We start from the raw sequence: 23,949 nt of genomic DNA, 5'->3' as shown, positions 1-23,949 counted from the left end.
TTTTGTTTCTCGCACACCGGTCGACCTCCCTCAGCAAAACCTAGGTATTTACTTCTAATACCAATTTTCTATTCTTTGTTTATATCAGATTTATCTCATTCCTTTCCCGTTATTGTTATGTTGTTAACGTGTTGTTGCCTCTGGTCTACTGTGATTTCCGTCTTCATAGTTTAGTTTAGAAATTAGGATTTGTGAATTAAATCATTTCGTGTGCAGTCTGGTTGTTGTGCTACCCTATCTGTCGCCGTGTGGGTTTTATTACTGTTGTTATTATTGTGGTTATTATTAGTTTTGTCGTTGCCACTATATCACTATTGCGATTGTCTTTGTTGTTATTACCGTTATTATTATTACGATTACGATTACTATTGTTAATATATAGGCTCGGTGTTGAATTTGATTTTAGAACACCGTATGGTTTACGAGGTATGCCCAGCGTTTGATTCTCATTTGAGTAAGGTTGCCTTTTGCTTGAAATGATGTACTTAGTAGTCAGCCTTATATCCTTCTCACTTCAACAGCCATCCAGTTGACCATATTATTCTATCATCTTATTACTATGTTTTCCCTTTTCTCATTAACGAGTACACCTGGGCTTTAATGCGAGATTGTGCTAATTAATTTATGCATTTGATTGTGCTCAAAGTAGCTACTGGACATGATCAATATTTTCAATTTGGTTGCAGTGTCACTAACATCAAGGTCCTTGATGCAAGATGGCCTCCTGGACTGCATGTGGGAAAGAGTTTACAAACTTCTGGAGATCAGTTTACGCTGCACACCATGCAATTCCGTATCTCTGAAGTAGCAGAGGCAAGATATTAGTCACGGTATCTGTTGGGGCTTGGTTACCTGTACCGCGATTAGCAATCTATACAGTATACAAACACGCGTCTCTTTTTAATTTACTACGACTCATAGCATTAATTCAACCACCCTTGGCTTATCATCTGTTGGCTTAATGGATCATTGGTTCTTATAGGCTGGCAAGGTAGCGGTGATCAGCTTCTTTGAGACATTGCGAACCGAGCTTGGAGGAGACATTGGGATTACAATTATGACTCCAGGGTTGACTGAATCTGAAATGCCCAAGGGCAAATTTCTCTCCGAGAAAGGCGAAATGGTTTTCAATCGGGAGATAAGAGATGTAATTCCTTATTTTTCCTCTCGTCGTGATCGAGTACTCCCTCTGTCACCTTATATAGTTTCTCATAGCTTTGGCTTGCTTGTTGACTATTGACGACAGTACAAATTAGTATAGCCCCGATCTTTAGGTGGGAAAAGGTGCAAAGGCAATTGTGATAGCGCTTGTCGTGGTGATGCATACTTGACAGTCCCGTCTTGGATAAGAGTCACGTTGTTGTGGAAGGTAGCTATGCGTGAGGTGCTCGAGTGGTGCAATTGAATGTTGTTAATAACGGACCGGCACGCCACCAACGGAAGCACCAACAAAAAGCTTCTGGATTACACTGGAGCGAAGAGTGTGATACTGTGATGTGGCCACCATCTATTCAGTAAGTTCCCATCTGTTAAGGCAATGTGTGTATACAAAATCCCCAAATGTGTGTGTTGGGATTGAATAGTTCTTGTTTCCGCTGTCAGTTAAAATACAATTTAATAGTTGGTTGTGGCCTGTGGGTGGGTCGTGTTGGATATGGCTATTTTTTAAAAACTTGGTCGTATTTTAGTGTCATGTCAGAACAAGTGTCATGACTACATGCAGGATATGTGGTACTGTGGTAGTGAAATGTCTAAATGACATAAAGACGAGTGACAATTATCAACCAACATTAGTTTCATTAAATTGATGCTGGAATCAAAGAAATCAATTATCAGAAAGAAAATGACATGGAAATATGTATTGACAATTGTTCACAACATGAAGGCTTCCTCGATCAACTTGTTGGGGCGGTCTTAGAACTCGCGAGTTCTAAAGTCCGAACTGGTATCCGATTGTACAGTCGAGAACGATACTAACTACGTTGTATAAGCTTATATCCCTACTAACTCAAAATGTCGAATCAAACGAACTCAAATAGAATGAAAAGTAAACCCACAACAAAAAACAACTATGTGAGTATGTAACACAAGCACGTACATACATTTTCCTAAACATTATACCATGTTGTTTTGTTCCTAATTTCAAGCCATAGTAGCATAAATAGAATCAATAAATACCCCTAATATCTAAGCAATACATACACACAAACTTTCGAATTACAATACGGAGAATCAATTGTTAACGTTATATGGATTTGACAAATTAAATAAGGTAAACTAAAAGAAAAGAATGTATGGAGGAGAGTGAAGTCATGATATTGGCACGGCTCAATCAAGATAAAAGGACTCAAATTAGCCCAAGTACTAAGACTCTTTAATTTGGTTGAGCGTATACGACCAAGTTTTAAAAAAATATAATTTTGGTTGGGATTGAATAGTTTGATATGCCTATTCTTTAATTTTCTTGAGTCGTGTTTATTTGATTGTGTGCTCAGTGAATCTGGGTTCTTCCTGTGAGGTGGCGGTGGCTCAACAGTTGTTGGTGAGTTCTCTTGCTTAATCAGATTATTACTTTAATGGAGTAACTTTGGTTTAATTGCGTGTAGTCGCTGTAGAGGCGGTTTCTAATTATTCATCTGTTGTTGTGGATGGTTAATATGTAGCTCGTGTTCTTTTTTTCTTATAGTGTGTTCAGAGTTTCTGGGTGATTACCGTGAGCCTGTAGTGGGTGAACAGCTGATGGTAAGCTTTGTTGCTTATTAGGACTTGTTAATTAGTAATTTCAGGTGCATTCTGGTTGTTGTGTTACCCTCTCTGGCGCCATCTTGATTTTGTTATTGTTGTTATTATTATGTGGTTATTAGTTTTGCGGTTGCCACTATATCGCTGTTGTGATTGCTAAGAAAGGTTAGGAGTACCATAGAGGTTTTTAAAAGTAAAGGGGCACTACGTAGAAAACCTGAAAACACAGGGGTACTATATAAAGAAAACCTTGATAATTTTATGCCTCACCAAAGGCAACAAAATATTCTTTATTATTTATTTATTGATTAAAAATTTGTTTGTTACTAAAGTCATTTATTAATTTCTTTATACCAGTGGCCTTTGTATATGATAGTAGTCTATTACTAAAGTCATGTTAATGCGTCTTTATTAATTTAATTTTCATTTATATTACGTGGTTTTACTAACGTGTGGCCTAAGGGAAAAATGAGCACCAAATGCTCGAGAACAGAGAAAAAAAAAAGCGTTTCAGCAACTTAGTTTCCCTTAAGGGTAAAAGGGACACATTAATGTTCACAAGAATATATCATGAAAAATTTCGTTTTTTCTCACCTATATTAAGAAATATTCACCAAAAAATACACATTAATGTTCTCATGTCTTTATGTTGAAAGAAGGAAGCATATAAAGGTGCCAGCTTAAATGGAGAGCATCTTCTTCTCGAGGCCCGGGTTGCCAGTGTGGCTTTGGATCTTCAGTGTCCTGTACCTGCCCGTCCATTACTAGGGTATTGTCTCATCCCCTACTTTATCCCTTTCATTTCCTGCTATAGTTTACACATTTAAAGTTGGTGTCAACAGTCTTTGTTAAAGTGAGCTCCTGTTTGATTTGACCCATTATTTTGACCAATGAGTTAAACATGTTGTAGTGTTTATTGGGCTTGTTTTATTTTTTCCTGCGATGGGGTTGCCGTTGGTCGAAGGACTGGGAACGAAATTACATGTTGAATTCCTCAGCATCCTTTTGTTATTGTCATGTGATCAGAGTTGTGGTCGTCCCTTTATTGCTTTTATATTCAGATTGTCGTTGTCGTGAGCTACGGAGATCGGGAGTATAAGGTGATGACGGGCCCTGATTTGAATTCCTGGAACAATTCTTGCTTGGAACTTGACTCGAAAATTTGGAGCTGCTGCAATTCATTTTTGACAAATCCCAGGGTGAACGCGATAATGTTCTAAATCGGTTTCGTAGTGGAAGTTCTCCTTTGCTGGTTGCAAGTTGGTGGACTTGATGTCCAAGAGAACAAGTTATTTCTTTTTAACATTACTTAAACTAGCATTGTCACTGGTGATTCGTGTTGAGCTCGGAGTTCTAATTCATGTCTCGCTATCTTCACTTGTGACTACTCACTATGAATTTGGTTAGGAGTCCGTGTGTTGTTGCTTTGGCTTGTGGATTGCTGGTTTATACAAAAAAAATAAAAAAGAATTTGATATCTATCTATACCTCTTAAAATGTGAGAAGTTACAGAATATTGCTTAGGATCTCAGTCAGAGGCTATGGTTATCGAATGGCTGAGAAGGTGGTTCGGGATGCAAGGGTTATGTGGTGGTGCTGAGCGGAGCCTGAGTCTCGGAGCCAGTAGTGCCGAGTAGTTGATGTTTTCGAGCTGGACCATGGTATTAGGAATTGCTAACGATGATGTAAAGGTATTCTTGCATTCCAATTAGGTTTACATATTGATTGTCATCTTCCTTTCAAAGAAACTCTATTTCATTGTACTACTTAAAATGTCAATGTTGTCCAACAAGGTTTCTATTTTCTATCACTTTTAACAATTCAAGATTCATCGTATTCAACTTCGTTTTTACGCCATCGCCTACTAAATTTAGACTTTCGTATAGCTAAATCAAATATTTCCCTCTTTCTTTGTAGTATATCCTTTGCTCCAGGTGAATTTCTGAATTTCATGTTGAGTTATGCTGAACTCTGATCCAGTTGGCCACGTAAGTGATGCAGTTTATTCATTCCATATTGGTTCCCTACTTTCAGTAGTACTCGGTATTATTTAGTTAACACCCCAATATTATTTTGTAGCTCGGTAAATATTTGTTGGCGTTGGTGCCTGGGTATCGGAGGTAGGAGAAGGAGATATCTAAGCCAAAGGCCGCAAGTGGTGCCCGAGAGTGCAAGAGATTTAGGGTTGCACATTGTGGTATTCCAGTTACGGTAATATTGCTGCCAGTTTAGGTTTATATATTTATTGTCCATTAGCTTCTGCAAAAAAACTTTCCGTAGTGTTGATTTTTACTGATTAATCATTAGCTTTATAAGCTAATGGTGCATTCCAGTGAGAAGAAATTGATTGAAATATCTATAATAAATGGGGTGAACATGATTGTTGCAGGTTTTTTATGGATTCGAGTGGCGCATCAGACCTCGGGGTGAAAAAAACACAAGGTTAGTCGGCAAAGAATGTAGTAAATTCGATTGTTTTAGATTATAATATAAGGTTTTTTGTCAAAAACTACCTTACATTTAGGTGTCTTTGTAAAATAACTACCTTTATTTTTTTTGTCAATTGCTACCTTTTGTATTTTTAGTACCTATTCTAACTTTCCGGCCAAAAAAAGTCAATACTCAGACATTGACTTAAGTTCACACATGAGAGCTTATGTTTATGTTCTTGTTTTCTTTATATCCCTCGTTCCCCTGCTTTTCTACCTCATATCTCCCCTCTTTTTTTACTTTCCTTTTTCTCACTCCTATTTTATTTTCCCTTCTTCTCTTTAAGATAAAAAAGCTTTTGAGGAGAATTTGTGAAGACTTGAATCCAAGTACAATGACACTTATAAAGACTTGAAGATATTGAAAAAGAAGATGAAGTACGAATTACTTAGTGTTAAAAGTAGGGTTTTTCTTAAAAATTAATACCGTTCAAATGCTAGAAGTTAACTCGAGTAGCTGAGAACATGGATGATGATGATGATCAAGACAAATGCAAGTACTTGATGAATTATTAACAAAGGTTTATACTTGTTTTGTTGAGAGAGAGGTAAGATGAGGGCAGTGTATAAGTTAGAGGAGGCACTGAAAGAGTGAAAGGTTGACTAGGGTTAAAAGGTAAAAATGTAAAACAAACACACAAGCTCTCACGTGTTGACAAGTCAATGCCTGAGATTTGACTTTTTTGGCCGGAAAGTTAGAATAGGTAAAGTAAGGTAGTTATTTTACAAAGACCCCTAAATGTAAGGTAGTTTTTGACAAAAAAAAACCTATAATATATGAGTGAATTTAATACACGGTGACATTCTTTGAGAGGGTGCTGAAGAGGAGCAAATTAGGAAAATTAACTTGCAGGATGTTTCAACAGAAAATCCTCCAATCCATCCATTGGCACATGACTTGTCGTGGATGTTGCCACGCCTTCTGAAATTATGTTCAGTTATTCACTCACATGAATTACCATGCTGTTAAATTTCAGACTGAAACTTGATCTAGGATTAGGCATCTGGGCTGATCGTGACTGTTGAGCCACAACTGTGAAAGAAATTACGCTAAATTTCAGTTCCAGTAACCTATAAGACCTTGATATAACTCGAGTGTGATTCATGTTGCATCTATGACGTAAATACTTTATATCACCTACTCCTTGTCGTGCAGAATCTTAAAATATGTCCATTTGGAGGCACTTAGCTTTGTATATTGTTGTAAACTTTATATTTAGTTATATAAACGTTCATATTGTCTTCGAATTTGCCATTCTTACTTCAGTGAGGCTAGCTGGATACCTATCACTGTCAACACAGAACCAGGATAGAGAGAAAGAGCCTAAGAGAGGGAGAGGGAGAGGGATCTATGTTTTGTTTTTGATCGAATTGCCTTCGCATTTGTAATTACTACTTATATGGACTACCTACATACCTATCGAAAGGGGGAAGGGGAAGAAGGAAAGGGAGTGGGAGTGGGATAGGGGGTTGGTGCCTTGGTCAAGGATAACATTGGTTTTGTTCAGCATTTCAGATTAGTTTTGCATGTGTAATGTACCCGTCATTTATTGAAGTTGACATTTAATTTGGAGAGTAGCTTTATGACTTACAAAGTGAGCAACTATATTCATTCTAATTAGATGTTGGACATTTATATGTGACATTTATGTGTGGTGGTATCACATTTTCAATAATTCTTGTCTGTTTAAAATATTTGCAGTTTTTTTATTTTTGCCAGATATGAAACTCATAGATTGGCTTTACATTATGGCATCAAGTTGAGAGAAGTGCATTCGGCATTAGAGCATTTCAAAGCATGTGTTCTGTATTTCAGTTAATCTACTTTGACATTGTAAACTAACAAGCTATTAATACCTGTGATTTGGCTACATTTCTTTATCTGATTGATTGGTAATTGGGCTCGACTTTGATGACCTTGGCGCATAGATATGCACTATATTATGTACAGCTTCCACATTTCTTGATCTGCTCTTTGTTTGTTTGTCTTTTAACTTGTTCTGGGGTCATTATGCTGGCTGAAAGCGTTTCAGGTTTGTTACAAGCGGGTTAATCTTTTTTCTCTGGTCTTTTGTTGAGAAAGATCTAATGATATCTCTGAAATTAGTGTACTGCTTCAGCATAGTGTCCTGAATCTCCTGATCTTAATTGTTTTGCAGAAGTGGTCACCTGGAATGAACCTCCTTTTAAATCATGTTACTAGAAATCTGAAATATCTTCCATCTAAGCAGAAACACTTTGATTAGGCTACTTTTCGTCAATATTACCAGGTGTGATTTTATGTTTTAAGTCGCTTTCCGTCACATTACTTAGAATTAAAGCTTAGTAGTTTTATAAAAAAAATCAACACAGGCATTTGAATATGCTTGTTTTACATTTTGTTTCACGCAAGTAACCAAAATTCTATTAAGTGCAGTCTTTGTGATGTCGTAGTTCCTAAATCAGAAACGGTTTATTGTTTAGATATCTGACAAGATTTGTGAATCAGGAGAAGTGTTGGGGAAGGAGGGAAAGGAGAAAAGGAAACAGAATGGGCAGGAGAGGGAGGAGATGGCTGAAACACCCATTGACTTTGACATGATTTAAAGTAAGATTTTTCTGAACTTTTCCTAATTTCCTATAAAATTCCCCAGATTAAAGCATCTATTAGCGTAGCAGCACTGGCTATTCACAATTAAACTATTTTTAGCCCAGTTTTCAAGGGTGGCATTGTCGTAGGGAAGGATGAGGGGAAGGGAAAGGGCAAGGGGATGAGGAGGGTTCATCTTAATTTTAGGATGACATGTGTATGATTACTCGCTGCTCTTAGACTCATAAAGATTGATTTGTATGCATTTAGTTAGTCACCTAATTTTGTGATTTATGAATTGCTGTGTTTAAGTAAGTAATTTATTAGTTCGAGCAAATTTAGTCCATAGTTCGAGTTGAGGGGTACTGTTACGCTTTCATGGACCAAGTTATAGAGCTTAATTGAACTTTCAGCTTCTAAAATGTTTGCTTACAGTGGCGCTGTTACGATTTCATGGTGTACGAATATTCGAAATCTGCAGGTTTACAAGCCTTCACTTTTTGAGGTCAGTCCCTTGTTTTCCTTCAAGACCGACGTGACCTTAAGCTCAGGATCTCTTGGCTTCAAGGTTATTCATCTTACCCTCTCTTTTTTCTTTAATACTTAGTGTTTTGGTTTCTTCACTTGATTTAAACTGATTAAATCATGTTCCATTCATGCATTCTTATTGTCTCGGTACTTTTGAAATCATTGTTAAGGTGTAGACGAAGGGGAAAAAGGAACAACTGGTAATTCTCTTAGGGCAATACTATCTTTAAGAATAGAATAGTAAACTCAATCAACTTTACTGAAAAAAAAAATTGATTTATTGACTATTAACTTTTTTCTATAGATTTTTATTTTAACAACTATAATTTACAGGTTAAAGAAGACTATATAGGTATGTTTTGTTGTGTAAATTCGGTTCGGTGTTAGCTTTGCACCATCTCACCACATAATAAATTCTCACATTTATTTTTCAAAGAATGTTAAGAGGATCGATAGAGGAGCAAGGAGTCACTATTGACCGTCAAAGTAGCGACTAATTTTCGTAAAATACCCATCAATGTCTAAGCTTTCTGTCTCCATTGCTAATTCATCCCCATATTTTTTTAGTTATTATAGGGCTTCAAGAGGGATTATAAGCTTGTAACCCATGCAAAAAAATGAGTAACGTCACATAGTCACATAAGTAACTCACTCATATTGTGTCCTAACTTCAAATAACCATATAAATATAGTATCTTTTATAACATCATCCATGGAGATCATAGGTAAACCACAAGAGAATCAGTGAGTTACCATAAACCAAGTTTCGTTGGAAGGACGTCGAGTGTCTTTTGAGTGCGCATTGTTATTTTTGTGGCGGTCTTGGGAAGGTGCAGTTGAGTCTGAAAGTGAATCCTTTTGTGAATGCTAAGTCAATATATTTTGTTAGAGCACATGGATTTGAATTGGATATGACTGAGTTGATATATTTTAATTTCACATAGGGATTCTCAGTTGGTGTGGTGTTAATTCCGTATGATATGACGAAGGGATATAGTGGGGGGGAGGTAGAGCATCTGTGTTTAATCTTGTTCAAATAGCTTTCTGTAATTAAATCTTGCTTACATGGGGACTAGGTGCATACCTATCGCATAGTCACAAAAACAAGAATGTTTGTTTGGCTTCGGTTCAGTTTGAGAAGGAAAAAGCGGAGAGAGTTCGAGAGAGGAAGGGAGAAACGCTATCTTTTTTATTGTTCAGATTGGAGAGAGGGAATAAGAGAGGGAAGGAAAGAGGGAGAGGTTGGTTTCGCCATGGCTCAGTTTGAGAGTTTGAGAGGGAAATGAGGAGAGTGTTGGGAATGAAACTCTATTTGGTTTTGTTTATATTGAGAGAGTGAGGGAGATAGGGAGAGGACAAGTGCCATATCATTATATAGGATAGGCTATATATCCTTATTTTTTTTAAAAATGTTTTTTTTTTCTTACCAAGACTTATTATATGGTTGATGAGGATGAGCCTATCTAGAAAAAGGCAATACGGTGCGCTGATTACCACTTTAAACTATATCCCAAATTTTCAATACCCACACCTACTTCATTTATCTTATTAGTTTTGTTACTTTGTAAGACGGAAAACGAATGTCTTCAGGGGTGGCTCCTACAATTAGAAAAACCCTAAAAAGTGTTTAAGAATGGCAAACCAATTGAACAATGTGAAATTTCTTGGAACTTTTTGAAACCTCAACATATTTCAAATGACGAATATATTAGTGATAATTTAGTCCCGATTGATTGAAAAGTTACTGATTTGAAACTTGACAGGCCGAGGATTATCCCAACGCTTCTGAGTTTATCTGTTCATATGCAGGATGGCAGCTTCTTTGATGCAAAATACGGGGTTTTACTTAAAATGGTTGAATAATCAACCGTCAATCTTATAGTGAAGGACGCTTGTGAGATTGTGTTATAGTAATTATTTTATTGCATTATATTTTTTTAGGTAGGCTATAACACTTCATTTTTTCGTGAATGCGTAAGTTATACCGCGGTAAAACTGTGGGTTCTACATTGTTCTATTTATAATCTCAAAAAATTGAATTTTGTAAGGCATTCTGATGCTTTAGCTACTCCGCATATTTTGTACGGAGTACTTTTTTTAAAAGTATTACAACAAGTTTGTAAGGAGTCGGATTATGTAAGGTATTCTAATCATATTGCTTAATGTGTTTCGGAAAGAGAATTTGTTCTCAAATACACCCCTATTACTTCACAATACTATTTAGCTAAATTGGGGGCATCTTGCTCGTTAAGGAGCTTTTTTAGGCAAGATTGCTAATTGTGTTGATCATCCTAATTAACTTGTTCTTTATTTCAATTTGCACCGATACCTTTTAAAAAAATTGTGTACCTTACTCGCAGAGGTGTTTCGCTTAATATTTTACGACTATTGTGTCTCGGGTATTTTGCATTACCGTCGTTTTTTAGCATGTATAATGTATAGTGCTTATTATGATCCATCGGCGTTTTTGGCTAGATGATGGACAACATCCTTTTCTATTCCATTCATCCTCTTGCGGTTAGATAAACAATTTGACAAATTGGGGCACCGCGCCCGGGAGGGCGCGGAGCAACGACTAGTAATAAAATAAACCGACTTAAAAGGAAAGTTTCATAAAAAGTGTGTCAGGCCAGGATACTCGTTCGAGTATTGACACACTTGATCGAGTGATTTCAGCAACTTTGGCTTTCTTCGTGTTTCTTCTCTTCTTTTCTTCCATTCTTTCTTGATCCTTGATTCTTGTGTAATTTTTCTCGTACTCCGTCTTGCCGATTCCGCGGTGCTCTATATTATCCAATTGCTCCATAAATGCACCCAATCTGCATTAAAACACCAAAAGGCGGAAGTATCGACATTTCTAATATAAACGGCATATAATTAACATATTATTACACAAAACCGCATCAAAAGCAACTAAGAGAAGACATAAAAATGTATATAAATATGACTCATCACTAACCATATACCGGATATAACTCTAACCAGAAGGAAGGTGCTCTCGGTCCTCAACCCCATTTGCCCCTTTCTGCCATTAGTCGTGAACTCGTAATCCAACCGAAACTAATTGGAGTAACCCGTCCAATGATCGCATGCTCAACAAGTATCTCACTTGTCCACATTCCCACCAAATTTTCCGCTTAGAAATGATCATATGAAAATCTGTGTTTTTCGCTTTATTTTGGATATTCATCAAACATTTTCTACACATAGAAATCCGGGTTTAATAAGGCAAACTTACCAAAAAGTATGCTAACGGATTTATTAATAACTAACTTTTCAATTAAATGGCTTATGATATTTACATTAATATAAGACGGTTTTGCATAAGATGGTTTTGAACAAGAGTAGCTGTTCACTTGTTGTTCAAATAGTCCATCAGATCTCTCAAAAAGCGGGAAATGTAACATGATTAACTACTTTTCAATCCACTTTCCAAATTAATATGGAAAAAGAACCGTTGCCTGAATTTCAGTTACATTTGAATCCAAAATGAGAAATGAAGAGCAAAATAAACAACCAAACATCATTCCCATGCTCCAGGTTTTCCTCTTTCTCTTTTAAAAATTATCTATTTTTTTCATTATTATTATTTTCCCCTAAAAAAAGCAATGTTCTTTCAATTAGGGTTTCTCTTTTGCTTTGATGGGTATCATGTGTTTCGAAGAATTTATCAAATCCCCAACTGGGTTTGATCTTAAGTGATCTGATTTCATCTGGGTTGTTTTTATTTTGTTGATTTTTCGTCGTTATTTTGAGAAAGAATTGAAATTGTATATATGCCGAAAACACAGGAAAAAGAAGAGGAAGAACAGCAACAAATTGAGAGAAAACTGTTTGATCCTGGATCTGATGAGCCTGGAACTCCATTGCCACTTACTGTTACCTCCAGGGTTTGAATTTTGTTGCTTTTTTACGAATTCAGGTCGACTTTTTATGGGAAATGTTGAATGTTTAAATGATTTGAGTAAATGCAGGTGCTTTACATGTTGGGGGACTTGACAGCAGGACCAGCTTTTAGGTTCACACAATGGTTGGAGTTGGTTCGTAAAAGAACGGCTCAATATCGTTCCTCTGGCTTCCCTCATCGCCCTCCCAGACTTTATGTTGATATGCCCTTGAGGTACTTTTAAGGTGGCGAAACGTTAGGGTATAAATGTATAATGGCAATATTATGAGGCATCTTCACCTTGAATTGTCGAGTATTTTATTAACTCGTTGATCTTGTGTGAAGGATGACAATGTGATTAACTATTGCGAGTGCTGTGACCTTTTTATTTGTGTTTATATTGTAGCGGATGTCAGTTAATCTAGCTAGTAAAGTTATGAGCATTTGTACTAGTAACATGTATTCGAATCCCGTCAGCATCAAAATTACCCGTGTGCTCCTTTAATGCCAAAAAAAAATTGTAGCATCCTGAAATTGTAATCCTTATGAATTTGATGATGATCCTATGATGAGTTTTAATGTAATCCGAAATGATCTGTTTTAATGTGAATAATTAGGCATTGTATTCAGAAAATTTACAGCATTATATTTTCCTGTATGCTACCTGCTGTTCCGAGAATACTGAATTTTTTTTCTTGCGTATTTAATATTATTTCTGACCTTAATCTTCTTCCATTGTACATAGTTGCAGTGTCGTAGGTGTAGTTAGTGTAGTGAAGTTAAATTATTTCATAGTTTATGTATTGGCAACCTGTAAATTGATTTTATAGTGCAGGGGAATCAGATTTTGGACTAGAATACTCGACAGCCTCTGAAAAACCCACTGAAGTCAGTCTTTGGCAGAGACTTGGTAAAGCCGCAATGTTGGACATTGAATCGAACTTCTTATGTTGGGACAGCCTTTCCTCACTTCATCATACAGAACACAGTGGCAGCGCTGAACAATCTGATGATGATATGTGCAAAGCCCTTGAGGTATGAGAATATAAATACAAGATCACTGGATATTGGATATGATAAGATACGAACATAAGTTGATATATTGGTACATACTAATGTGGACATGGTGATCTACTGATATCCTTACCATCTATATTGGTTGCACACGTCTTTCCCCCTACCACATGCTTTGTTCCCTAAATTATATAGGAGTACTTTTTGCTGCTCTTGTTTCTTATTTAACATTCATTGCCTTGTGTGTAGAGTTCAACCAAGTTGGCTGGTTTAGTCATTAAGGGTTGGTAGCCATAGCTTAGGTTTGAAACCCTTGAGCATCGAATTACCCTTGTGTCTCCCTTTACACCGAAAAGGCCATTTATTTTCCTTGTGTTTATTTCACCCAAGTGCCTTAATTTTGTTGTGTTTTGACTGTTCATCTTTCTAAGGAAGTCACGATTAGGGCTGTAAATTATCCGAAATAGCTCATAGAGCCCTCGGAATCAGTCCAGCCAAAGGGATGGGATTTGGTCAAATCTTGTGGCATTTTATAAGTTGGCCTAAAAAAGAATGTAAGAATACCATATTTTGCATATACTCCTTATATAAGTTGTAGATTCACTAAATTTCACTTTAAATGGGTTAATTATTCCGTTATCTGTCATTTTCAATTTAGTGTTGTTTCCAAACTTCATTACAGGTCACTGTTAATTCAGGCGGAGTTGTTTTCTTTGCCTTGTTCAATCAACCTGTAATCACCGATTGCAAATTTAATGAAGCGGCTGCTGTGATCAAGTTTTCGTCTTCAAGAATGGCCACCCAATCAGAACGCCTTGGCTATGAATTTGCTAAGTGGCTTGGGGTTAGAATTCCACAGGTTGTATTTTGGTTATAAAAAATCTGGATCTCACTATTAGTGTCTGTAATGTTTAGTGTCAGTATATGATTCTTTTATCAGTTTTTCCATACAAATTCAGGCTCGAGTCATCCACAATACCAGTGCAGAGTGGCTCCGGATTAAAGATGCTGCAGAAAAAGCCAAGAGTGCAGCTGTTTTAGAGGGGGATGAAGTCGGTGAAATGACATGTTCTGAACTTCTGGAAGCTCTTGAGTTAAGCCGATGCCTTTTTTTAATGAGGTATGCATTTTTTTAAGCCCCATTTGTAATCCTGGTATAAATGTATGATGTAAAATGGCTCACTAAACCGTATTCACTTCTTTATTGTTAAGTAGCAATTGATTCATGCAAAGTTTGACAGAATTATTGTTACAAGTCAGGTAATGATAAGGTTGCATACATTAGACCTTGTACCACACCATAGTCAAAAAATCTTTGAGGCACTGGCTTAATCTTGTTGTTGAAGTCTGGTAGGCGAAAAATTCTGCATGTGTATTTGTGTAGTGTAAATTTATTCACTTTAACCACCAACTTTAGACATTTCCCTTTAAAGTCTGGTTGTTGCTGAACTTCTCTTTGAAGTTTGAACTCTACCTAATACTCTAATAGGCAAGAGAGAGGGAGATGTCTAATCAAGTTTAACCAGTGAATTCAGAAGAGTTTCCAGGTAGGTCGTGTTTTTCCGTTCAATTAGTCTCATGGTAGGTGGTTTTACACCAAGATATTGTAAAACCACATCTGTACCCCTACCATAAACAATTGGAGTTATAGAAAGTCAGTTTATAGGGTATATGGGTAAAACAGTTTATAGGGTATATGGGTAAATAAGTATGTGGTTTACTATAATGCTTATGTACAACCATCTTACATTAAGTATTTGTGTTTTCCATTATGCTAATTGGCTAATTGTGATAACACATTTCTAATATTATGTATCTTCTGAAGCTTCTGATTTAGTTTTTTAAGAGAAAATTTTTTCTGTTCCGCAGTTATGTCCATGGTTCTCCATTGTTGGAGAGCCAAAATGCTTTCGACTCCCCTGAAAGTGCTGAAAAGATAGCAGCTGCACTAGGAAGGATATTGATGCTGGACCTAGTAATCCGAAATGAAGATCGATTGCCATGTAGGCAGCTCGGCTGGCGTGGAAATTTCGCTAATTTATTGCTTGCTGACAGGCCCAAGGCAGCCTCCACAGATAGGGATTGGCTGGAGGATGCCTATGATTCTGCAATGAAGCGATACAGACCTCGAATGGTCAGAGCTCTTCAAAAGGAGAGAAGGTCAACTTCTGTTGACAGCAGAATGAATACTCATAATCCAGATTATGATTCACCGAAATCTGATCTTCCTAGTGCTGTGGAAATAGCTGCAATAGATCAACAGAAGCATGTAGAAAATAGTGAAATTAGTATAGTAGCAATTGATTCAGGCGTTCCTAGACGACCGCCAGTTGGAAAACGGATTAATGACCACACTAATTACCCAAAGCTGGTGGAGCTTCTTTTTAATAGCTCCAGATACTCGTCGGGCCTATTACATGAAATAACTGGAGGAAAACTAGGATCTCCAGAAGGCAATAAGAGAAATGAATCTAGTTTGATGGATGTGGGTCTAGTAGTTCAAGCTTTTCGCGGTGGCTTTCGTGAGGCTTTAAGTGACCTGCAGGGGTTTCAGATATTCCTGCTTGCACTCAACCAAAAACTGGATGGGCTGTTGCGCGCTTTTATGGGAATTATTAATCGTACCCCTTCAACTGAGTTAGATAAAGAGGATTTCATGGTCCTTGAGTCACCAGTGTCTTCTGGAATCCACTGCCCTTCTTCGACTTCTCATACGAAGTATCACACTGGAAATCATAATGCTTCAGACTCAAATGACCTAGAAGTGCATAAAACTGTATCTAGACAATTGTCTTCAGGATCTAGGGATCATTTTGACACTATTTCTCCAAGCTCGCGAGAGAGCTCCCTGGGAAAATGTTCAAAGTGGAGTAGTGAACCTGTTCGTAGCTTGCGCTTGACAACTAAGCTCAGAGATTTCCATAAATATGCAAAGGTGTGTGTTAGTGAGAACGACATTTAGAGACTGCTACTGAGATTTTTTTGTTCTTTTTCTGCTTGCTAGCCGAAAAAAGAAAATGTTTTTTTTTTTCTTACTTTCTTCTTTCATGGCTTTTATTACTCCATGGATTTATTGTTCTAACCGTCTAATGGAATTAAGCCCCTATTAGTAAGAAGAATGTAAGGTTGTGCATATCTGGACCCCTTTGCTGCCGAACCTAGACAAGCGCTCCTGGAGAGATGATGAAATAATATGAAAGCTTACCATATGCAAAATCATGCTTTGTTTTTATCGTCCCTTTTTGCAATTGTCTGCGATTACTGGTCGTTACTCTTTGTTCGTGTGCTGTTTAGATTATCATGTTTTATTGTTCCTACATATTCATATCTTCATGTTTTAGTCTTACAGGTTGATGCTGAGATGAGTAAAGAGCTGGAGCAATGGAATGAAATGCTGCGAAATGAAGTTGTTAAGTTGTGCCAGGAGAACAACTTCAATACTGGTTTCTTTGAAGGGAGTGAAAACAACACCGTTGTTGATGCTTATGAACTTAAGGTGAAAAAGAATCATACTAGTATAACCCCCTTAAAATTTACGTCGTTTTCACTTTTGTACATCTGGCTCCATTTGCAAGATCTCGAAATTATCAAAGATTGAGGAGAGAATCTCGAAAATGCGTAGCTTTTATAAAAGAGAAACAGGTGTACCTGTTAATCAGGACAGTGATCAGATATCTATGTATGTATAATTTCAGGTGAGATTGGAGCATATCCTAGAGAGGATATCTTTGATATCAGATGCAGCAAACACAGAGAAACCAGCTCCAATTACAAGTAACTTGTTCATCAGTGGAGCATTGGCAGCAAAATCCGTTTACACCCTTCAGCATTTAGGGATCTCACATATACTCTGCCTTTGCTCCAATGAAATCGGACAGTCAGATGTGCAGTTTCCAACTTTGTTTGAGTATCGAAACTTCTCTGTAAGTAGTCATTCTCTCTCTGGCATTAACTTGACATAATTTTCCAGTTCTGCATTTCCACAGATCTATCTTACATTTTTGAACTCTTTATTTTCCTCGACATGCTAAGCAGCAGGCCCGCCCTTTGATGGAAATGTACTGATAATATAGCATTAAAGTTCTTACAGTACTTTTTTGAACTCTCTTATCTAGTTACAGTTTGAGGATTCTTGTTAGTTGTTACTGCATTCGTAACGAAACATAATGGACAGATCGGTGATGAGGAAGATTCGAATATCAGCAGTATATTTGACGAAGCATGTGACTTCATTGATGATGTTGAAGGAGCAGGTGGCAAGGTTTTGGTTCATTGCTTTGAAGGAAGAAGCCGAAGTGCAACAATTGTCCTTGCCTATCTAATGCTCAGAAAGTAAGTTGAACTCACCCTTACACGGATTAGCGAGTTTAGCTTTAGCTTCACCAAATTGGGTAGATCTTGTTGGCACAGTTTCGGGCGGTTCTGGTTATATTTTGTCAGCTGTATTTGAGAAAATGGGGTGACATTATTTTATGGTCGACACATCTGAGTGCAGTTTAGTCGATCTTGGGACGAGAGCTAATCTCCTTATTAATTGTGATTCAGGAACTTTACATTGGCTGAAGCATGGAATGCCTTGAAGAAAGTTCACAGTCGAGCCCAACCAAATGACGGCTTTGCTAGAATACTGTTGGAACTTGATAAAAGATTGCACGGGAATATTTCTATGGAGTGGCAACAAAGGAAGCCATCAATGAAAGTATGCCCTATTTGTGGGAAGAATGTGGGGTTGAGCACAAGTTCACTTAAACTTCATTTGCAGAAATCACACAAGAAGCTGTCATCAGGCAGCGTCGACAGTGCAATGACATTGGAGATACAAAAAGCAATAGATGCACTCAAAATGAGCCGAGGAGGCAGCGCTAGTCCGTCTCAGAGTAGTCGGCCACTTGCTTGACTTAGCTTCAACTGTAATATGTAGTCCACTTTTATACCACAAGTCATTTTGGGATTTATGTATCCTTACTCAAGCAAATGCTATCAGAGTATCGGATGTCTACTAAGCATGTACGAAAAATACTCCATCTTGTTTACCATTTAATACAAGATCAAAGTGTATTTTATATCCTTCTACTGATGTTTAAGATGCATAGCCATTATCTTCCTTTGAAAGGGGATGTTCACCTTCAGTGTCTATTTTCTATCACACAAAATATGTTATTCAAGTTCACAAATAATTAAATAAATAAAAGTCACTACTTCTAGTACTCGAACTTTAAGTTTAAACAGGAATTAAACCGGGAAAAATAGCAGAGCCAGAACCATGCAGCACAAGTACATTTCCAAGAGAATCAACATCCAGAATGACAGTATCGCCGGCATTGATTTCTCTAGCAAGCATCTTCTCAGCCATACAATCGACCAAAAGCCTCATAATAGCCCGTCTCAAGTGCCTCGCTCCATAACTCGGGTTATAACCTTCATCAACCACTCTCTCTTTAAACTTATCGGTAACCTGAACTATTATATCCTTTGCTCTAAGCCTCCTGAACACTTGCTTCAGCATAATATCAGCAATATCCTTGACCTCGGGTTTTGTCAGCTGTTTAAAGACGATCATGTCATCTAACCTATTCAAAAACTCGGGTTTAAAAAACTGCTTAAGCTCCTCAATCACTAGGTTCTTGATCCTGCTGTAACCACCATCTTTGTCACTATAATTTAGACCAAAACCCATTGCTGAATCATTATTGCCCTTTTCAATCACTTTGCTTCCGATATTTGATGTCATAATGATGAGGGTATTCTTGAAATTTACTGACCTACCCTTATTGTCAGTCAATCTACCATCATCAAGAATCTGTAGCATTATATTGAAGACATCAGGGTGGGCCTTCTCAATTTCATCAAACAGAAGAACAGTATAAGGCCGGCGTCTGACAGCATCAGTCAGCTGTCCCGCTTCAGTGTACCCTACATAACCAGGGGGTGAACCGATAAGCTTGGAGACTGTATGTCTCTCCATGAACTCGCTCATATCAAGACGGACCATATAGTCTTCGGACCCAAAATAGTAAGAAGTTAGGGCTTTAGCAAGTTCTGTTTTGCCTACACCAGTTGGGCCTGAGAAGATAAAGCTTGCAATTGGACGGTTGGGATTTTGTAGGCCCACACGAGCACGACGAAGTGCACAGCTTATGGCTTTAACTGCTTCTTCTTGGCCAATGACTCTGCCATGAAGATTCTCTTCCATTTTGAGGAGAAGGTAACACTCTTCAGAAGATGCCTTTTGAACTGGTATACCTGTCCATGAAGAAACTATTTCTCTGATGTCGGATTCTGTCACAACTAAGCCAATATCCTGTGTTTTTGTGGAACCAATTTCCTTGCTCATGTATTTAAGAGCAGAAATTTGTGTCTTCAGGTCCAGCTCTTTGTCGCGCAACTCAGCAGCCTGCTCAGATTAAAAACATGATATAAACATGAGTTGGGTGCGGTAGCAGTCAAAAAATCGCGGTATCAGGCTGTCAAAAATGTAATCCAAGGGGCCACGGCAGATGTAACTCCAGAAAATGCTTTACCAAGTGATTAATTTTCATATTTCTAGTCTATATTTTCTCTCTTTTAACAATATAAGTTGCTGAAAATATTCTGAAATATATATTGGCTGCGGTTTTCAGAAAAAACAGCGTTTTTGCACAGGTTCAGGGTGTTATATGACAGTAATAACATTAGATAACATAACCGGGCAGTTCTATACCATGATGCAAAAAATAGCAATAATCACAAAAGAAGTGAACTTTTTATTGCAAGCATATCAATATATAAGATGAATGATTTATGAGAATCTAAGAAATGACATCGGATTTGAAGGAAGGAAGTCTTACAAGTTCATAGTTTTCATTGCGGATAGCATCCTCTTTCTCTCTTGTTAACTGACTGGCTACTTTCTCTAGTTCTTTTACTTCTTGAGGAAGCTGGTAAGAATGGATAAAATGTTAGAACCTGAATACTTGCTATGAACGGAAATGAACAATGAAGCGTAGACAGATACCTCAGCATGGCGCAACTTCACTAGTGAACCAGCTTCATCAATCAAATCAATCGCTTTGTCAGGAAGAAATCTGTCGCTGTATCATTTTATTATTTGTCAGATCACTACTGTAAGGAACCTGGTTTTGACGAGGTAAGGAGTTGGATGATCGCAATGGAGAGGAACAAGGAATGTTGTGTACCTGATATACTGAGATGATAGTTGTACAGCTGCAACTATGGCTTCATCAGTGTAAGATAGCTTGTGGTGAAGCTCGTATCTCTCACGAAGCCCTCTCAGAATCTGAATGGCTTCATCAATTGTAGGTTCAGGCACTTCAACAGGCTGAAATCTTCTCTCCAAAGCTGGATCCTTCTCTATATGTTTTCTATATTCATCAAGAGTTGTTGCCCCAAGGCACTGCTCAATTCAACAAGCGCATTAGGCATGTCAGATAACAACATTTACGTGACTTATCATATTCTGAGCACACCTACCTGTAACTCGCCCCTAGCAAGAGCAGGTTTCAAGATGTTAGCAGCATCCATTGCCCCCTCAACTGATCCAGCACCAACCACGGTGTGTACTTCATCAATGAACAGAATGACATTGCCAGCCTCTTTAGTTTCGTCAATCAGCTTTTGCAGTCTACCCTCAAACTCACCCCGGTACTTAGTTCCAGCAACGATACGACTCAAATCAAGAGAGATAACCTGAACCGGAATCTTATAGTATCAGAGGAAAAAAAAAAAAAAAAAAAAAAGAGAGTTCCAATCTAACATAAAAGCAAAAGCACTACATAGAACATGAATGTAGAAAAGTATTTGACCAATCCGAGTGTTCATACTCTTCTGCTTATGGCGGATAAAGAGGGTCTGGCGGATAAAGAGGGTCAAACTGACACAATGTATCCGACAATGCTACTCAAAAACTCGACAAATATAAGAAGCACAAGCAGTATAGTGAATCTTTTGCATAATTACATCAAACTTAAAAAGTTAAAACCACTACATTCAAAGAAAAAAAAAAGGTTCTCTAAATATAACTATTGCAGGAGGAGATGCTTTAATCAGAAGACAGAACATCAAATGCAAGATTTTAACTTTGTATGTACTTATATACAGAAATTAGCCAGTTGGAAACATTGACAATTCGTGACATGATGAATAATAAAATTATGTACCTCCTTTCCCTCGAGTGTCTCTGGAATATCACCGATGGCAATTTTATAAGCAAGGCCTTCAGCAATTGCAGTCTTACCAACACCTGGTTCTCCAATGAGACAGGCATTGTTTTTACTACGACGACTCAGTATCTGTATAACACGCTCGATTTGCTTCTGCCTTCCAAAAACAGGATCCAATTTCCCCTTTACATAGGAAATGATTCAGTTCAGAAACAATGTTTATAAATTACAAGGACAGAACATTAGCATATTCAGGAGCAAAATACAAACCTCTTTTGCCTTGTGTGTCAAATTTGTGCCATACTCTTTCAATGTTGGCATGCTACTCTCTTTTTTGACGGTTTCCTTTTTCTGACCTACCATATTTATTATCGTCTGCATAAAAGCCATTGAAAATGTCGAATTACTAACTGACAGTTTATAGTCTATAGATAAATAACATTAACAAGGTGTGTTAACTACTTAACTATTAAAGGCAAAAAGGAAATGTGCATCACAGTTACCTCTTTTCGAATTTCATTTAGATCAACGCCTAAATTGTCAAGAACGCGAGCAGCTACACCCTCTCCTTCATTTAACAGTCCAAGCAGCAAGTGTTCACATCCTATGTAATTGTGGTCTAGCCATCAAGAATAGGATAATTAGGCCTCATATAAAAACTACTCGTATATGAAATTATTGCAGTAGACGGTATATATGAAATTCTGTCCAAACTATAAGCATCATCAGTTACATCAAAATTACCAACTATTAAACACAAAAACTTGTATGAGACAGTCTGAAGTACGACTGCCTCATATAAAAACTCGTGATCAAATATCAGTTTAGCTATCATCCATCAGAAACAAATGCTGTAATAAGAACTTCCAAAGAAAAACCAATAACATCAAAACCCGAAAGTAGAATTTATATACCAGTACTCGAAAACAAAGCTGTATGTCTTACCAAATTTTCGAGCCTCTTCCAGGGACAATTCCAAAACACGCTTAGCACAAGGAGTAAAAGCAATTTCAATAGGAATTAAGCCACTGCCTTTTCCAGTAATCTTCTCAACTTCGGCACGAGTCTTCTTTAAATTAATCCCCTTAGACTTAAACACCTTAGCAGGAACTCCATAGCCCTCACCAATAAGTCCTAACAGAATATGCTCTGTCCCCACCATCTTCATACTAAGCCGCCTCGCCTCCTCTTGACCAAGCGCTATAACTTTAATAGCTTTTTCAGTAAATCGCTCGAAAATTGCCCTAACCACACCCGCCCTTGATTTCTCTCTACGCGCCCACATTGCACCCGTAACCTCCATATTAAAACCCGTCTTCCTAGACACTCCCAAGGAGTCTGACAACGCGTTACTGCTTCGCAAACCCATACTATATCCTACTTTTAAGGCTGGTAATCTAGGAGGTCTTATAAAAGTCGGAACTGTAACGAAGTTTGACCCTTGAAGATCCTTATACCTTTCATTGTAGGGGAACTTTTGAAGAGGGGTAGTTATATATGCCCTAGTAAATGCTATGGCAGCCATTTTTGTTTACAGCAAGAAAATCTGCATAAAGGGTTCAAAACAAGTTACTATATCTAACATTAAAAGAAAACATCGCTGAAGAAATACAAATTCTCGTGTAAGGCGGACTCACCCTGACTAAAAAAAATAAAAGATCAGATTTTTGTGTGCAGAATCAATGCCCTAGTAAAAACTACAAGTCTACAATAAGTTACTTTATCAAACAATACACGAAACCATGTTTGAAGAAATACAAATTCTCGTGTAAGGCCGCCTTACATAAGTAGCTGAAAAAAAATAAGATCAAGTTTTTTGTGTAAAGAATTTATGCCCTAGTAAAAACTACTACAAGTCTACGAGTAACGAGTAGATAAATGCATAATGTAAGTGAGATATAGTGAATTTATTGATAGAATTCAGTGCAGAAGAATTCAAAGAAAAAAAGGTCAACAAAGAACAATAAATACAATGATTTCAGTGAAAAATTAAGAAAATGTATTCACCTGATGAGTTAATGTGTGGAAGAACGTCTTGGAGGAACAAATAAAAGTTATGCGGAATTATGGTGGTTTATAAGTATCACAAATTCTCATTATAGACGGGGCATATCCGTCTATAATTATAGACGTACCAAATATCCACCAACTTTAAGCAAAACAGACCAAATATCACTACCTAACGCCAAATGTCACCAGTGTCATTTCTTAAGCTACAACAAGTAGTTTATTACATTGAAATGGTACTTGTGACATTTAGCGTTAAGGTGGTGACATTTAACCTTTTTTTGCTTAAAATAGGTGAATATTTGGTCCGTCTATAGCTATAAACGGATATCCCCGTCTATAATGTGACGTTTTGTATAACTATATCCTGGTAGTATAGTATCACCAACGTGGCTTTGTGAGTCCGGTCAATCAAGCTTCACCCATTTTATATACACAAAAGGTATGGGTTTGGATTAGAATAGCTAAACCCATACCTATTGTTTGTTTCATGTTTTTTTTGTATTTTGATACTCATATCCTAGGTAGCACCAAAACGGACACGGATATGTGATA

General features: G+C 37.3%; 2 protein-coding genes, 1 long non-coding RNA gene and 1 pseudogene across 3 annotated transcripts; 3 read left to right on the top strand and 1 right to left on the bottom strand.

The window, feature by feature from the left end:
* Positions 1-716: 716 nt before the first annotated feature.
* On the top strand, positions 717-1,588 carry LOC141642773 (11-beta-hydroxysteroid dehydrogenase A-like; annotated as a pseudogene).
* A 3,072-nt stretch (positions 1,589-4,660) lies between these two features.
* LOC141657417 (uncharacterized) lies at positions 4,661-10,465 on the top strand. The gene is made up of 6 exons (XR_012548760.1): positions 4,661-4,730; positions 4,822-4,953; positions 5,132-5,184; positions 7,391-7,501; positions 8,282-8,368; positions 10,138-10,465. It is a non-coding gene; the product is annotated as an uncharacterized LOC141657417 (long non-coding RNA).
* A 1,199-nt stretch (positions 10,466-11,664) lies between these two features.
* LOC141601962 (dual specificity protein phosphatase PHS1-like) lies at positions 11,665-18,351 on the top strand. Its single transcript, XM_074422271.1, has 11 exons — positions 11,665-11,868; positions 12,120-12,218; positions 12,303-12,448; positions 13,045-13,249; positions 13,911-14,087; positions 14,188-14,348; positions 15,098-16,163; positions 16,578-16,724; positions 16,924-17,151; positions 17,403-17,560; positions 17,774-18,351. Exons 1-11 carry the CDS (start codon positions 11,818-11,820, stop codon positions 18,123-18,125), a joined length of 2,790 nt encoding a protein of 929 aa, XP_074278372.1. The 5' UTR covers positions 11,665-11,817; the 3' UTR covers positions 18,126-18,351.
* LOC141601967 (ATP-dependent Clp protease ATP-binding subunit ClpA homolog, chloroplastic-like) lies at positions 18,330-23,467 on the bottom strand. Its single transcript, XM_074422275.1, has 10 exons — positions 23,395-23,467; positions 22,333-22,933; positions 21,891-22,006; positions 21,658-21,762; positions 21,385-21,570; positions 20,699-20,914; positions 20,404-20,621; positions 20,223-20,298; positions 20,056-20,145; positions 18,330-19,622 (listed from the first exon to the last, which is right to left on the bottom strand). The coding sequence occupies exons 2-10, from the start codon at positions 22,910-22,912 to the stop codon at positions 18,450-18,452; spliced, it is 2,760 nt and encodes a 919-aa protein (XP_074278376.1). The 5' UTR covers positions 22,913-22,933; positions 23,395-23,467; the 3' UTR covers positions 18,330-18,449.
* Positions 23,468-23,949: the final 482 nt, after the last annotated feature.

The sequence above is a fragment of the Silene latifolia genome, chromosome 1 (assembly GCF_048544455.1).
Source record: "Silene latifolia isolate original U9 population chromosome 1, ASM4854445v1, whole genome shotgun sequence".
NCBI lineage: Eukaryota > Viridiplantae > Streptophyta > Magnoliopsida > Caryophyllales > Caryophyllaceae > Silene > Silene latifolia.
Note: the sequence above shows the minus strand (reverse complement) of the source record. Positions and strands in the feature narration are given on the sequence as shown.

Coding starts and splice junctions, on each gene's coding strand:
- LOC141601967 (XM_074422275.1), bottom strand. CDS start 22,912: ATGGCTGCCATAGCATTTACTAGGGCATATATAACTACCCCTCTTCAA. Junction 21,571..21,657: donor TGACACACAAGGCAAAAGAG/GTTTGTATTTTG, acceptor TCCTATGTAAAG/GGGAAATTGGATCCTGTTTT. Junction 19,623..20,055: donor GCAATGAAAACTATGAACTT/GTAAGACTTCCT, acceptor TAATCTGAGCAG/GCTGCTGAGTTGCGCGACAA.
- LOC141601962 (XM_074422271.1), top strand. CDS start 11,818: ATGAGAAATGAAGAGCAAAATAAACAACCAAACATCATTCCCATGCTC. Junction 12,449..13,044: donor TATGTTGATATGCCCTTGAG/GTACTTTTAAGG, acceptor TTGATTTTATAG/TGCAGGGGAATCAGATTTTG. Junction 16,164..16,577: donor ATTTCCATAAATATGCAAAG/GTGTGTGTTAGT, acceptor TTAGTCTTACAG/GTTGATGCTGAGATGAGTAA.